Source organism: Theobroma umbraticum, unplaced genomic scaffold (genome assembly GCF_002168275.2).
Source record: "Theobroma umbraticum cultivar Fairchild unplaced genomic scaffold, ASM216827v3 scaffold_4.1, whole genome shotgun sequence".
In the NCBI taxonomy this organism is placed as follows: domain Eukaryota; kingdom Viridiplantae; phylum Streptophyta; class Magnoliopsida; order Malvales; family Malvaceae; genus Theobroma; species Theobroma umbraticum.
This window is the reverse complement of record NW_018397258.1, coordinates 1985980-2001570: the sequence shown is the minus strand read 5'-3', so window position 1 is coordinate 2001570 and position 15591 is coordinate 1985980. Positions and strand designations below refer to the sequence as shown.

Sequence of the window (15591 nt, the reverse complement as noted above, 5' to 3'; positions counted from 1 at the left end):
CTGAAAATGTTAAAATAGAATGCAGTGAGTGGACAGCTCAACGGCATTTTTGACATGTTTTTTAAGCTGATTAAACTTACCATGTACACTGGATAATCGGTTTCCATCTTAAGCAGATTACAACATCTCTCACATAAAAACCCATTAAACAAGTTGCCTTATAAACACTTTTCCTTTTCTCAATAAAAATTACTTTGACTCGTTTGACTGCAAGGAAGTTGACGTCATTAATGTGCTAAAAATGTTTTCATAATATCACCTCTCCTAAACTTATTAGGACATTTAGATCTCATAACTGAATTATAGTATAAGAAATAATAGCAATACTAACAACAACATGAAAATAGAGAAAAATATCAAATAAAACGTTTTTACCTATTGGCAAGCAGTATTGAAGAGATCACAAATCCAAAGTTGATGCACAATATCTTGGTACCTGATTTCTCACTTATCATAGCATAAAGTCTAACAATAAGGGTCAGATTTGTCCAACAAGTGTAATAAATAGCGTTCTATCCCATACCGTTGACAAATAGGCATAAAGGTCTTAGTATGGTCCAAAGTTTTCCTTAATCCAATACATGCCAGTTAGCAATTAATGTGAGGTAGAACAAGTCATGCATACGAGGAAAAGTATCTGCTGCTTGTGCAACTCAAACCCTCACAATGTTAAAGAACCCCTACCTTGACTACATTCCAACAAGATTATGTCCAGCCATTGCTAACATGCAAATCAATGTTATAGGCACCAATAGAAGAAAAATTGGCCCAATGATACCATGCTAGCAAATATTCCAGAACGTCTATCTACATCTACATCTATACTGATGTAAATGAGCCATTGGCAGGTTAAGATATACATATCAAATATATAAATTTTAATTTATCAAACTGCTTTCTATCCCCATTGTGATAAGTAGAGAGCAAGGAAGCTACTGAGCACTGCCTAAACGACTTTTGAATACATAGTTTGGTATTTGGCAATTGGAATAGTTAACAGCATTGCAACAAGAAATGGGATTTTGAGCCTTAGTTCTGAGCTGAGGCATTTCAACAGCAATGACTTAATTAAATGTGGAGAAGTAAACCACCAAGGGGGAAGAAACTAAGAGATAAAGTGGTATTATATTACTCAGATAAGATAAACAAAATCATTCTGCAACCAAAGGACCAGAAGCAAACATAACTTTACATCTTAAGTTGGATATCCTGTACATCAAAAGAGGCAAGAATTCAGAAACGATAAATTTCTTAACCAAACAAAAGGCGGCGTCTTACAGCCTTGGACAGGTTAGGACCTGACACTTTCCTCTTTTGTTTTGATGACTCATCACCCAGATTATAGGAAAGCTTCTCTAAGTCTTCTCCTGGTTTTGCCTGAGACTGTATTTTGGTTGAGCGGTAAAATTCAGTAATACTTAGTTGAACACCTTGTGGTTTTGACAATTCTGACATTTCACTGGACCCTTCAGATCTTATCATTGAAGTCTTTCTTCTTTTCATTTCTTTTAGTTCCTGCCAGAAATTTAGCACAGGAAAAAGAAATCATGCAGCAGCTTTAGAGGCCATTTCATTTCCAACATCCTCATATAACAATAGGTAATGACAACCACAAACTGTTTTGTTAAAAGTTGAAATAATTTGTTGATCTATCAAATTTATTAAATCTGAATAACAAAGTACAAGTAGAGAAACCCAATTGTTGGAAAGGGACCTCCTTATCAAATTAAGCCACACGTGACCTTGACATTAGACTTATATTTCAACCAAAACTAACATAATTCCCACAATGCAGCTCTCAACCTTTCATCTTAGCAGGCTATCAATAATCCTTTTATGGGTAACAACATTAATTTCCAACAGATGAATCTGAATCTAATTTCATTGTTTTTACATTGCCATTAATAGGGATGAGTAAAATCAAACCAAACCAATTACCCACCCAAACCAGATGCGATTTGGATAAAATGGTTCGGTCTAATTGGTTCATTGGATCAATTGGTCCAATTGGTTTTTTGGTCGGTTCTTGGTTTTAAAATTTTTAAACCAATCCACCCAAAAACCAAAGTAATTATATATATATATATATTAATATATATAATATTATATAAATGTATTAAGAAAAATTAATAGTAAACTTAATTAATAATATACTTAAAATATATTAGTTTATTATATGTGCATATACAAATCATAATTATAGCAATTTAATTTTACTTATATATATTTATTTATTTATAAATCTGTATTAATATAAAATTACAAGTTATATATTTTAAATATATCAATATTATGATATATGATAATAAACATCCTATATATTAATATGCTATAATTATTACACTTTAATGATGTTTCGTAATATAAATTGTTATGAATATATTTAATTGTATAAACATTATATATATATTTAATTTACACATAAGTATTACTATAATTTATAATATTTTTTTTATATGATTACACTTAATAACCTTATTAATTATCACCCAAGTTTTTATACACATTGTTTATAATTAGTTATTATTTATACAAACTTTGACATAAAACATTATAACATATAAGCTGTGTCATTAATTTCATATATACATAATAAAGTAATATTATATATATATATTTAATTTATACATAAGTATTATTGTAACTTATAATAGACTTTATTTATATAATGACACTTAATAATTTTATTAGTTATCACCTTAATTTTTATAACATATTGTCTATAATTAATTATTATTTATACAAACTTTAATATAAAAATTAAAATATTATAACATATAAATTGTGTCATTAATTTCATATATATAATAAAGTAATATTATATATATATACAATATTTAATTTATACATAATTTGTATATATATTTTATAATTATGGATAAAGTTTATAAGTTTTAATATCAAAATTAGTAAAAAAAGGTGATAAAATTTTGATCCATTGATCCAAAACCAAACCTGACCAAACCAATTCTATGTTCGGTTGGTTTGGTCTTCTTTTATGTTTGATCGATTTTGGTCAGTTTTCTAAAAATGTTTGGTGCATTTGGTCCTTAGGTATGGTGGACAAAACCATCCAATCCACCTATTTGCTCATCCCTAGCCAATAATTCATTTCAATGTCAGATCACCCTAATACATTCATTTAGTTCACCTATCATGTTCCTTCCATTATGTACTATCAACTAGTCTCATGCCAGAATATGGATTACTACTATAGCCAATAAGTCTAAATATTTTGATCTCAAAACCTTTTTTCTGCTATATTTAATATTTAATTTCAAAATATTAAGTGCAAAGTCTGGCAAGGAAACATAAAGAAACAAAAAACAAAAACTCATACCTTTTTCTGTATAAACTTGACAACTTCCTCTGGAAAAGCAGAACAAACTAATGCTGGAGTTTCATCAGTCAAAATCCAGTAGCCATCAACATGAATCTGGGGGTCGATGGACTCATCCAACAGATCAACAGGCCCATCATCAACTTCAATACATTCTTCTTCTTGAATATTGGACCATTCAACAGGGACTGCACAACTAAGTTCACCTGATATGGCTTTCTTCCACTTGACCACATAAGATTGATGCCCATATCTTATCTTCACACGCTGAATGGAATGAAATTCATATTGCCCAACTAACAAAGTTTTATTTGGATTTCTAGCCATTTCTCTCAAATACATAGTAGACAGCATTGGAAGTATCCGCTGCCGAACAAAAGACCGCTGCCATGACTGATGATAAGCCAAGAAATCAACTACCAGTTCAGTTTTTGGGTCTCCCCATGCTAATAAAGAACCATCTTCTGCAACAGAAGAAAGTAAATACCTTAATATAACACCACAATCAACTCAAAAATACATATGTAAAAACAAGGGAACAATGAACTCTCTTAGATGTAGAAATGATTGCCATTGACACCTCTCCTCAACAACTTGAAGGTTGAAGAGAGTAAGGGCCTTACTACCAAAGATGAAACTAATAATGTAACATATATGCAAGACATACCAGGAAACATTCCGTGATTATTGCCCATGTACATTTCAATGATCTCGTCATTTGGGAAATTTGGTTCCATAGTAATCATGCTGCAAACTTTAATCCACCAATTCTCATGCTTCTTCTGGTCCTTCTCTTTTCTAACCTGATGTTCATACACCATGAAAAGCACTTAGCAAAGAAAGGATGAAATTCACACTACCCAAATTAGAAGTATAAAGCATTCCAGCTTCTAAAGACAAAGTACATGGTACAAAAAGCCCAAACAGCAATTTAACATAGCAATATGCTGTGAGGTAGTAATAATAGTAACAAGGGAGAAAAGACAACTAAGAAAATGAACCTTATCACAGGACAAGCAGTTACACTGAAACCTTTGTGACTTTTTCAAGCAACCCACATTATTAGCAGTAACACAATATTCACAAGAAAACTTAAAATGAGCTGCTTTGCTGCCAGGGTGCCCGCAGAAGGAACAATGAGACTGTCTTGGCTTTGGTGAGCTCTCATCTGAACAAGGTATAACATCATCCACATATGTAACTCCATCCTGAAATAACAGTACATCCCCTTTTCCTATTGCATATAATCTGCATGACACATCATGTCCAACAAATATGGTAATGATATCACCAAATACCCTTCACAACTACAGAAAGCAAATAGGTTGATGAGTTTACATGTACAAGCATACCTATTCAATATCTCATCTTCACTAAATCTTTGTACAAAACGAAGTGCCTTATCAAGCCCAATCCCTTGCACCCCATTCAGGTCATGGTCATTTCCAACCAAAAGAGAAATGGCTATCAAGTGTTTCCTCTTCAGTCCAAGACCAGCTTCAATATCTGACATATTGTAGCATTCAAAGGGTTCCTGCATATATTAACACCCCCATCCTTACCAACACTTAAACAACCAAATTGGCACATTAAAAGAACAAATAATTAGTAGAGTTAGTACAAGTAAAACTTACTTTTGAATTGGGCCTAAGACATTTAATAACACAAGTAGCCCCAAAGAGGAATGCATCGCTGTCAGCTGTAATGCAAGCATCAACATGACCATCTTTATTTAACTGAGCACACAATGCTTCAGCCTCACCGTTGGCTTTCAGCACTGGCATTCCCAATAGTTCAAGCAGCTCCTACAACAAACCACCCATTCTCAACAACCCAACTACCAACAATTGCAAATAAAAGAACACAAAACTAACTCACCACACAGTCATCAACACATTTTGAAAAAGCAGAGTTCCTCTCCTTGGAGACACCCTCTTTGACCCCAGTCGAAGTTGAAGTATCAATGCCAGAAAAACGGAAAAATCGAGCAATCCTTGCTTGAGATTTTAATGGCGAAGGAGTTCCATCCAAAACAAATACCGGAAACGCTCCAAACTACAATATTTTTTTTTTAAAAAAAAAACAACATTACAATTTTCTCACTCTGATAAATGAAATAACAAAGAAACAAAAGAAATTGAATGTACCTTAGAGAAAAGGTTAATGGTTCGGAAGAAAGTAAGTCTGAGATGAGGATTCCTCGCTCGATTCTTGATGGCAGCCTCGTGCTGGACTATCCAAAAGGAGAGATCGATAGCAACCTTCTTGTCTCTCAAGAAATCGAATCCCTCGAGTCGAGCGTAGGGTTTTAAAAGTTCCCAGAATTTGCCTCCCACCCCCATTTTATATAGCAAAAGAATTGACTCCAATTCTAAGCGGCAACATTTTCAAAGAAAAACAAGAAGAAACAAGCGGGGAAGAAGATGGAAGATGAAGAAATTGGCACCGCTACGATTGGCATTCCCGTATAAACGTCAGTTCCTCGGCTCTGCTTACCGTTGGAAGATCCTCAATGAGGTTGGCGGGGGCCCATCAGATCATGCCCATATTAGATTACAATGTAGGTGATGAAGCCCAATTTAATATGGACAGACCTAGGCCCAATCCTGTGGGACTTGGGACCAAACCAATTGCAATCCGATCATCAGGACAGCATCCAGTGAGGGGGTCCACGGATCGGAGGAACTAAGATATCGTACGTGCAAATGGGTGAAGTCAGATGGCAACATGTCTGAATTACCTAGCACGGAAGTACCAGACATTATTTTTCAAAAATTCTGAAATCAAAACTTTTCCACATAAATATCTGTTTTTGTCCGGAAAACAGTGCAACATTAAAAGCATGTAAATAGTAATCGTTGTAGTCTTGGACACCTACACCAATCCAAAAACATGTTACTTGATGGAATATTGGTCGTTTCCGATCTTATTTCTCACATAATTTAATCTGATTTTTACATAAGTTACAAACATCAAAATAAAATGTTTTAATCTCATATCAAATATGTAAAAAAAAAATTTTAAAAAATTATAAACGTGAATGTTATGTCTCTTTCAAATAATGTCATGGCACAGCTTCAGGATGCATTGGTCCTAGACTGACCAAGTGAACAAATCTCTCTTATCAGTAATTTCCGTAGGTGGAGCATCGATTTCTGAGGTCCCACGCAAACAGGATTGATCAACAATTTGAACTTTGAGACGGATCACGAGATGATTGATTTGCTGCTACGCTCCCAATGGTTTTTTTTGCATGTGATTATGGTGAAGTACGCAGCAATTTGACAGTTAAAACGAGTCTGATCACAAACCATAAACCACCAGATTTAGTCGTGTTGAGTCAAAACAACAGACTGATCACTTTCACTTCAAATCCGGACAGACCTCTCCTAATTTAATCAAATCTCACTTAATATATATTCCCTTCGTTTAAATAAGGCACAGGACAGAAACACCCACGCTTCTGCTTCTTTTGCCATTTCACTCTGTTTGTTTTAATCTTTTTTTTTTTAATTTTATTTACTACAGATTAAAACCTTGGCCTCTTAACCTGTATAACCTGATCAGCTTTCTTACCTGGAGATCTCCCCCCCTCCCCTCCTAGAAGCTACCTCTCTCTTTCTTCTTCTACTTCCCTTTCTATTTAAATTCTTTCCCTTTCACTTACTTCTCACTTTCCCCACTTCATTCTTTGCACTCTCGTATTGTTTTCTAGCTCTTTTCTCTTCTTTCGAATTCTTAAGTATATTCTTGTTCTGTTTTGATGCAATGGCTTCTTCGACCATTTCTAGACAGAGAAAGCATTTCCCATTAGAACGGAGACCTCGGATGCTAAAAGATTTCCTCCTGGATGACTCAAATTCATGTTCCTCGAATGGGTTCAAGTCATTTCCAAGAACAACCTGCCAGGATTCTAGCATCCGGAATCTCATCGAAACCGATCTCAACTCGAGCCATGCAAAGCCAAGCTGTGCACAGAGACTTCAAAGGAGCCGATCAAAAGCTGCTTCAACAACAATCTCAACATTCCAGGCAATGATCAAGGCTGTCAGAAACATCCATTTCACTTCAGTTAAATCTCCTTTGATCCTGCCTAGAAGCCTTTCACGTAAACTGTCAAAAAAGAATTCACAGAAAGAAACTGAAACCAGAACTACCGTGAGAGTTAAAGATATCATACGGTGGAAATCATTCCGTGATTTGGTCGAGGAAAAACCTCCTCCATCAGATTTCGCTTCTTCGCCTCATCATTGCACCGCCAGGTCCACCACAACCACCACAACGACGGGGTCCAAGAGTACTCCTTGCACTAGCAACTGCTCAAGCTGGTGTGACAGCGATTTTACCTCGGAATATTTACCCTCCGAGGAGCACCACGAACGTGAAGTCGACGTGGGTAAAAAATTCTTACCTTGTGTCGGCAAGGATCCCATGGAGACGACAACAGGGCTAGTGGCCAACACAGCAGTGGGGCCCAATGTAAGTAACTATTCAGTGCATCGTATCTCTTATTAAAATCTTATGTGTCTGCTCATGAGGGTTCTGGATGCTTTTGTTTATGTTACCAGCCGGTGATAGTGTTGTCTTTTAGTTAAATTTTGTTTTGACTTTGTCTTTGCCGAATAGTACTCCATTGTCTGTTTTGGGTATATAAGCCACATGCCTTTGTTTAATGCATTGGATTTGTCTTTTTTGAAGACAGCGTATAACGTAATTGAGGTACATAAAGACAAAACAGAAGCAATTAGAGTTGAGATTAAGTATAATAATAACTAAATTTCTTTTGAGTTGAGATGTAGAAACACTAAGTTGGAACTTGGAAACTTCCTCACTGGATTTTGATATACTTTGATCGCATCACATTGAAGAAAAAGCATAGGTTTATTAGTAACACATTCCCCAATGCTTATTTTTGTTTCCTTTGAATTAATGTCATGAGCATCATCAGCAGGGGAGGAAGAATGCAAGTGAAGAGAAAGAACAGAACAGCCCACTTTCGGTGCTTGATTTCGAGTATGAAGAAGATGATGAAGAGTCATTATCCTCTTTCAATCGAAGCCTGGCCACTGTGGAGAGTATGTTCTGGTCTCTTCTCTTTATTTTGTTGCTCATATTCCTTAAATACATTAAGGTTCATTTGCAGCTAACTAGTTTTGTATTGTTACCAGGGAAAAGGCAACAGCTTATGCAAAACATCGAGCGTTTCGAGAGTCTAGCAAAATTGGAACCTGTCAACCTAGAAAAATGGATGTCCTTGGAAGAAACGGAAGAAGAAAGTGAAGATGATGATGCAGAAGAGGAAGAAGAAACAAATGAAGTGGAAGAAAAGGCACGGCAGCTGCTGAATCATGTCAAAGAAACAAGTTTACGAAAGAGCTATAGATATATCAGTATCGACAAACTGCTTTTGGATCTATTTAGAGAAGAATTAGCTACAAAGTGGAATGAAACAAGAAAAGAAGAGCTTGAACATGATATGATTAGGCAAGCAAAAGCATGGATCAATGGAGAACAGAACGAGACTGCAAAATGGAGAGTATGGGAAAAAAGAGAGGCTTATGTTAGAGATATGGACAGAGAAGGAAAGTGGAGCAAGTTTGAGGAAGAGCAAGAAGAGTTGGCCTTGGAAGTTGAGAGTAGGGTGATGAATATTTTGGTGGATGAACTACTAGTTGATCTCCTTTATTTCTCACCATAAAGCCAAAGGTGAATTTCATACGTTTTTCAGCTACCAATTCAGCCCATGGGACACCCAGAGAGAAGAGTTGCCCGGAGCACGGGTCCTGCTCGTTTTGTTACCATCTGATGAAAGATTGAGAAAGAGCAGGAATCTGTTGTTAGCTATGGGCAATGTCCATGATATCAAGAGGCAAAGAATTGAGTAAAAATGAGTTTCCCAGCAAACTATACTAGAGTTTGAGGCCTTGTAAGGTTGGGAAGAAGAAGCCCATGTTGGCATACCTCATGCCTTTTTTAGATGGATCCTGTAGCCTCAGAAATCAGAATATATGATAAAATGTTGTAGAAAGAAAATAAATAACATGTACTGCTGTCATATTTTAGTAGAGATGTCACTATGGACTTGTTAGGCTCATTCGACCCAAAACATTGTAGGTTGGGAAAACATGACTTAGGTCGGGTCAATTTATTTTTTACATGAGCCATTAAAACCTTAAATGCAACTCACCCTTCACCAGCTCATACCAGACCATGGGTCGGGCTAGGTTAATTTATTTTTTTATAAAAGATATTATTTTTACAATTTGACTTAATAAACTTGTTATTAGTAAGATTATTTCATGATTTAATCAATAATTAATAATAAAAATATGTTACAAATAAATAAATTATACAAATAATAAGTAAATAAATTATGTCAAATATAAATAAACTTTTATTTTTAATATAAACTACAATTTCATAAATATAAGTATATAACCAAATAAATAAAAACTTTAAAACTCATTTATATCTCCTTCAAAGCATTTGAATCTTATTTGAATAATAATGACGTCTTAAGGTTTGAATCATTTATCTAATATCATTGCATAAAAAAAAGAGATAGTAAGTTCAATCTCAATTAAATTATTAACTTAACAAGTAATATAAATAAATTAAAATATATAAATAATATATTTAGTAATTAAATTATTAAATTTATATAACTAAATATATAAAATTATTAAATTAACTAAAATTATTAATTTTTTTTCTTTAGACAAGCAAACTCACACCAACTTAAGACAATCCAATAATCAAATGGGTTGACCCATTTAGACCCAATTTTAATTTGAGTCTGAATTTTTAAGTCTCAATTCATCCCATTTTCACTACAATTGGATCAACCCAATGGATCAAATCCATTTTGACTAATCTATATTTCAGTGAATTTATATCATTAATATTTGTATTTAAAAGAGAGCATCCAAAAACATAGATGTTAATCGTACATAGTGTACGAATACAATAGAACGGCAATCATCCAATGAGCCCACAAATTGCTTGAATTGATGGCTTTGTCATGAACCATGAAGGGCAATACGAATGAAAATTGTTAACAACTAACAACGAATGGGCTTCCACAATCTTGGCTTAATTCAATAAGTAAAACCAGTCCACTTTTTGGGGCAAACATAATCCCTTTGGGACTTTATATAAAAATAGAAAGAGATGGGTCTCAACAAACTTTTCCAGATTAGATTCAAAGTGGGTTCGGAAGCCACCCAAGGAGGGCCTCTCCGCCAATGCCTAACTAATCTATGATCATATAGCATTCTTTGGTCCTTGGGCCTCCGAAGTAGACATGAATACCCACACCGATCATAGCAAGGAATCGGACTAGGTATGTTTGTCATGAGAAAAGTGTCTTTATCTCACATGGAACAGGAACAAAAAATTTTAAGCTCCTTATAAATAGATGTACTGCACATACCTATAAACGTGTTTATAAAAGAGAAGAGAATAACGGACTCTCCAATACTCTTGAGACACGCCAAGCGCCCGACGGATCGAGGTAGGCAGGATTGAGGCCAATGGGCCCAATGAGAGCCGTTGAGAGCGATGCTGCACATCCTTTTAAGCGTGTTTATGAGAGAAAGGGTAATGACCAATGTCGTACACATGAGATCGGAATGAATCAAAGAGTGAGTTTTTGATTGGACAGATCCATGCCATTAATAACCAGTAGCCTAACACGTACTCTCGTAAAGACCGACAACGACAAGCCTTATCTTCTGGTAGGTTTTCTCTGCGCATACATACTGTACTTTAAAGCCTCTATCAATTTATATATGTACTGCCCATATTCAAGCTAAGCAAACGCACAAAAACAAAAGGGTAAAAAATGCTGCAGTATGGGAGTCTTGAAGCAGCGGAGTTGGCTCTGGGGAGAAACCTAACGCTGCCAGAGAAATTGTGGTATAGTTACTCAGCAGAGAAATCAGACTACTTGTTGTATAACCACAATTGCCTTTTCTTGTTCTTGGTGTTCTCCTTGGTTCCTCTCCCATGTGTGTTGGTTGAACTTTTTTGGTTCAACAACATGAACAAGTTCAAGCTTCAACCCAGAATCAGAAGATCGTTTTCAGAGTTGTTTAAATGCTATAAAGATGTTATTCTCAACAAGTTCATTCTTCTTGCCGCTCCTCTCATTGCTGTTTCCTTCCCTGCCCTAAAGGTACGTCGATCTAACAAAGGCATATATAGATATTTGAGGGAAAGTGCAGGGTGGTTTTAGTTTGTTTTGTATGGTGCTCACCACTCAGATCAGATCAGGAGGAAAAGGTTTGAAAATCTATGCAGGCTTTCGATCCTTAATTATCTTTTTCTCGTTTCCGTTTTCAAGTCAACATATATAAACTACTCTTCATTGTCTTTGGATCAAGAATTATTTGGGTGATACTGTTAACTAAAGTAGCAAGCATTGGGGCCAATAGATAGCATCGACCGGTTTGTTCTGCTGCAACAACGGCAGATGTCAACAAGTGCAGATCTCATGTCCTGTGCTAGGCCAAAGAGGAAAAGACTTAACTCATGTCGTTATTTACCTTTTCACTTGCCATTCAACAGGGGCGGAGGGTCATGTCTCTTTGTGGGGGCCAAAATTTTTTATTTTTTTATTTATTATATATTTTAAAATTTTTATTTATTATATATATCTTTTAAATGATTTTTTAAAATAATTTTTATTTAATAATTAATATAAATAATAAATTGACATTACAAACCTTATTTAATTTTTTCTTAATTTTTAAATTTCTCTCCACATATTTCTCTCTCTTTCTTTTTCTTTTTTTTTTTATTTTTTATTTTTACTTTAGTTTCTTCTATCTAACTCGATACTGAAACATATTTTAATTTTTAAAAAAGATTCATAAACTTACGATTTTAGAGAAAGAAAAGTGAGACTACTCACTACAATAGTATAAAATTAAGAAAAAATAAAGATTTTTTTTATTTTTTTATTAATATTATTTAATTATTTACATATTTAATTATTTTATGAATTCTTATATATAGTATTTAATTTTTTATACTTTATGCTTTGTAATTTTATATTTAGTATTTTAAGTTTAAATAAACAAATATTAAATATTAGATATTGATTGTATTAATTTTTTTAAGTTTGATTAAAGTATTAGTAAGTTGAAAATAATTGATAAATTTTTTAAAATAAAAAATATAAATCATCAAATTAATTTTCTTGTAAATGAGTTATCAAGTCATCCGATATTAATTTTAAAAAAATTATTGATTAAATTCAACATATTAATTTTAAACAATCGCATATTAAACACTATAGTGACATACAAACAATTAAATCGTAGACCATAGACAATTTGGCTGATGTCACTTTCAAACAAAAGACATAGCCCAAGGCTCCTCTTACCACTAGTAAATACAATTAAAACATAATTAGTTGCTTAATCTAGGCTTTAATGAGTTCCGTCCTACACTAATCCATATATATACAAGGGATGGTGACATGTCCATACTTATAACAAGTAATAAGATTGTACTTAAATTTCAACAATTAATGTCATCATATGGGAAGCCACTATATAATTTTTTTTTATAAATCATATCTTTTTTATTTAGATAAACTTTATTGACATCTCTTATGTTTTTAACTTTTTTTCTCAAGTAATACCATATAGATAATTTATATTTTCACAATAAAAAAATTTAATTTTTATTTCTCTTCATCATTATTGATCTTTCAATAAAAGTTGACTAACATGGCTCCTACTATTCAATGTTTCTTCTTTGTTTTCATGTTGACAGTGGGTTAGGATCCGTTACCCTACAAGCTTGCCATTGCCATCAAAATGGGAGGTGATAAGCCAATTGCTGGTGTATTTTCTTATCGAGGACTACGGAAACTACTGGCTTCATCGGTTGCTGCATACCAAATGGGGCTTCGAAAATATCCACTATATGCACCATGAATACCATGCTCCCATCGGGTTTGCAGCACCTTACGCCCACTGGGCAGAAATTCTGATTTTGGCAATCCCGACGTTTCTGGGTCCCGCCATGGTTCCATGTCATATGGTCACTTTGTGGCTCTGGACGGTTCTGCGGCAGGCTGAGGCCATTGAGACCCATAGCGGGTATATATTTGCTACTTTTTCGGTTGGTGTATTAAGCCTGAAATAGAATCGATTTTTCAACCAAGTAATACCTAAATTTTTTTTTAAAATTATCTAAGAATTTTTTTAAAAAAATTATCCATTTAATAAAATTTTTATATTTTTATTTTAAATTAAATAAATTATATAATAACATAATCACCAAATATTTTTTAACTCTTTTAAATATAAAATAATAAATGATATTTTGATCAATAGTTATTATGAAAACTTATTTAATATAAAATAAAAGCATGCAAAAATTAAATTTAACGTAACAAAAAATTTTATTTCATTTTTAAAATAATTTATAATTTTTTTAATTGATGTTATTGTACCAAATCGAATAGGTTTTGAATAGATTTTTTCAAAATTGAGATATTATTATATTAATTGATCATTAATTTTATTTAATATTTAAATTTAAAATATTTTTAATATTGTTTTAAAAGATACAATTTAAATGAGTTAATATGTAAATTTTAAAATGCTTTTAATATTTATGTAGGTTCGACTTCCCATGGAGCCCTACCAAATTCATCCCCTTTTATGGAGGTGCAGAGTATCACGATTATCATCACTCCGTAGGAGGACAAAGCCAAAGCAATTTTGCATCTATCTTCACCTACTGTGATTATATTTATGGTACTGACAAGGTAGTATTCAATCCACTAAAACTACATTTACATTTATCTTTTAACAATGTTACCAAAAAAACCATTTCTTTTATTCTTATACACTTTTTCGTAATTTGTCATAGAAAAAAGCTTTTAATTTTTTTTTTTACATGTATAGTCAATTTATCTTTTAATTTGTACTAATATAGGGTTATCGTCATCACAAACAAGTCGTTAAAAAGGTACGTGCACATATATACATGAAAGTGAAAAATTTACATTTTATGTGAATATAAATGAATTAATTATGAGAAGAGTAGATTGAGTAAATTATTCTCTTTTTCTTTTTCTCTAAAATTTAGTATTTAATTTATTTTTGGTGTAGCTTAAGGACAAGAAGCACCAGGGATGAACAGATGGAAGTGGGTAGAGCACAAAATCCCAATCGCAGACCTCAAAGGGAATTAGCTGTGCGTAGTTAGTACTGGAGGTGAAGAATAATGGAAAATAAACATAAATGAATTACTATTAGGTTGTATTTGAGAACTTTAAATTAAGAAATTAAGTTGTATTTTAAATCTAGTATACATTATGTGATATAGTATATATATACTCTTTTTAAAATAATAAATTTTTAAAATTTATTAATCTCTATTTAGTGATAAATTTGAAATGTTTATATGATTTTGTGAATTATAAGTTCATTTTCTTATACTCCTTTTTATACACATATATATATTGAATCTTAATTAATTTTTATATAATGTGAAGATAAAGCATTTCCTTCTCGCAATTTATATTTATGAAATGATATTAAAAAATATTCATTGAAATTTAAACTATACCAAAAATGAATTATTCAAAGAGCAAACAAAACAAACCGATCCAAGTAATTACGTCATGAGCCATAAACGAATCTTGATCCCTCAAATTTCTGTATCCATGCATTTTGTTCAATTTAATTTTTACACTTAAAATCAAAATAATTTTATTTTATTTTATTTTCGAATGATATATAATTTGATCATTAAAAATAATGATACCCGATATATAATGCTAACGTGATAAATAAAAATAACTCAAATTAATGAGATGACGTAAGATTATAAAAAATATAAAGAGAATATTTAATAAAGTAACAATAATGCTGCGCATAAAATATCAAATGTGAATTAAATAAACCTTTTCTCGTATAAAGCAATGCGATTAATTTGTGTGCCTAGAAATTAGGCTACGCAAAGTCTTAAAGTTGTGTGCCTAGAAATTAGGCTACGCAAAGTCTTAAGGTTTGTCCAATCTTGTTGCTACCAACCTTTCACCCAACATATTTTCGTCATTTCATTTTACTTTTTATACTTTTTCAATAATAAAAATAACTCAAGTTAATGAGATGATGTAAAATTATAACAAATATCAAGAGAATATTTAATAAAGTAACAATAATGCTGCGCATAAAATGTCAAATGTGAATTAAATAAACCTTTTCTCGTATAAAGCAATGCGA

General features: G+C 32.8%; 3 protein-coding genes across 6 annotated transcripts; 2 read left to right on the top strand and 1 right to left on the bottom strand.

The window, feature by feature from the left end:
* Positions 1 to 1106: 1106 nt before the first annotated feature.
* On the bottom strand, positions 1107 to 5814 carry LOC110413650 (5'-3' exonuclease family protein). Of its 2 annotated transcripts, none has more exons than XM_021424552.1 (8): positions 5488 to 5814; positions 5219 to 5395; positions 4975 to 5145; positions 4693 to 4874; positions 4342 to 4588; positions 4008 to 4143; positions 3341 to 3801; positions 1107 to 1515 (listed from the first exon to the last, which is right to left on the bottom strand). In XM_021424552.1, exons 1-8 carry the CDS (start codon positions 5680 to 5682, stop codon positions 1252 to 1254), a joined length of 1833 nt encoding a protein of 610 aa, XP_021280227.1. In that variant the 5' UTR covers positions 5683 to 5814; the 3' UTR covers positions 1107 to 1251. The 2 variants fall into 2 exon arrangements, with proteins under 2 accessions (XP_021280227.1, XP_021280226.1); XM_021424551.1 differs by having other exon boundaries at positions 3341 to 3804; positions 5488 to 5812.
* Positions 5815 to 6967: 1153 nt separating this feature from the next.
* Positions 6968 to 9400, top strand: LOC110413713 (uncharacterized). Of its 2 annotated transcripts, none has more exons than XM_021424641.2 (3): positions 6968 to 7819; positions 8292 to 8415; positions 8509 to 9400. In XM_021424641.2, the coding sequence occupies exons 1-3, from the start codon at positions 7109 to 7111 to the stop codon at positions 9036 to 9038; spliced, it is 1365 nt and encodes a 454-aa protein (XP_021280316.1). In that variant the 5' UTR covers positions 6968 to 7108; the 3' UTR covers positions 9039 to 9400. The 2 variants fall into 2 exon arrangements, with proteins under 2 accessions (XP_021280316.1, XP_021280315.1); XM_021424640.2 differs by having other exon boundaries at positions 8289 to 8415.
* A 1731-nt stretch (positions 9401 to 11131) lies between these two features.
* On the top strand, positions 11132 to 14754 carry LOC110413838 (methylsterol monooxygenase 1-1-like). Of its 2 annotated transcripts, XM_021424824.2 has the most exons (5): positions 11132 to 11516; positions 13124 to 13452; positions 13979 to 14126; positions 14297 to 14329; positions 14473 to 14751. In XM_021424824.2, the coding sequence occupies exons 1-5, from the start codon at positions 11184 to 11186 to the stop codon at positions 14497 to 14499; spliced, it is 870 nt and encodes a 289-aa protein (XP_021280499.1). In that variant the 5' UTR covers positions 11132 to 11183; the 3' UTR covers positions 14500 to 14751. The 2 variants fall into 2 exon arrangements, with proteins under 2 accessions (XP_021280499.1, XP_021280500.1); XM_021424825.2 differs by lacking the exon at positions 14297 to 14329 and having other exon boundaries at positions 14473 to 14754.
* The last annotated feature ends 837 nt before the right edge of the window (positions 14755 to 15591 follow it).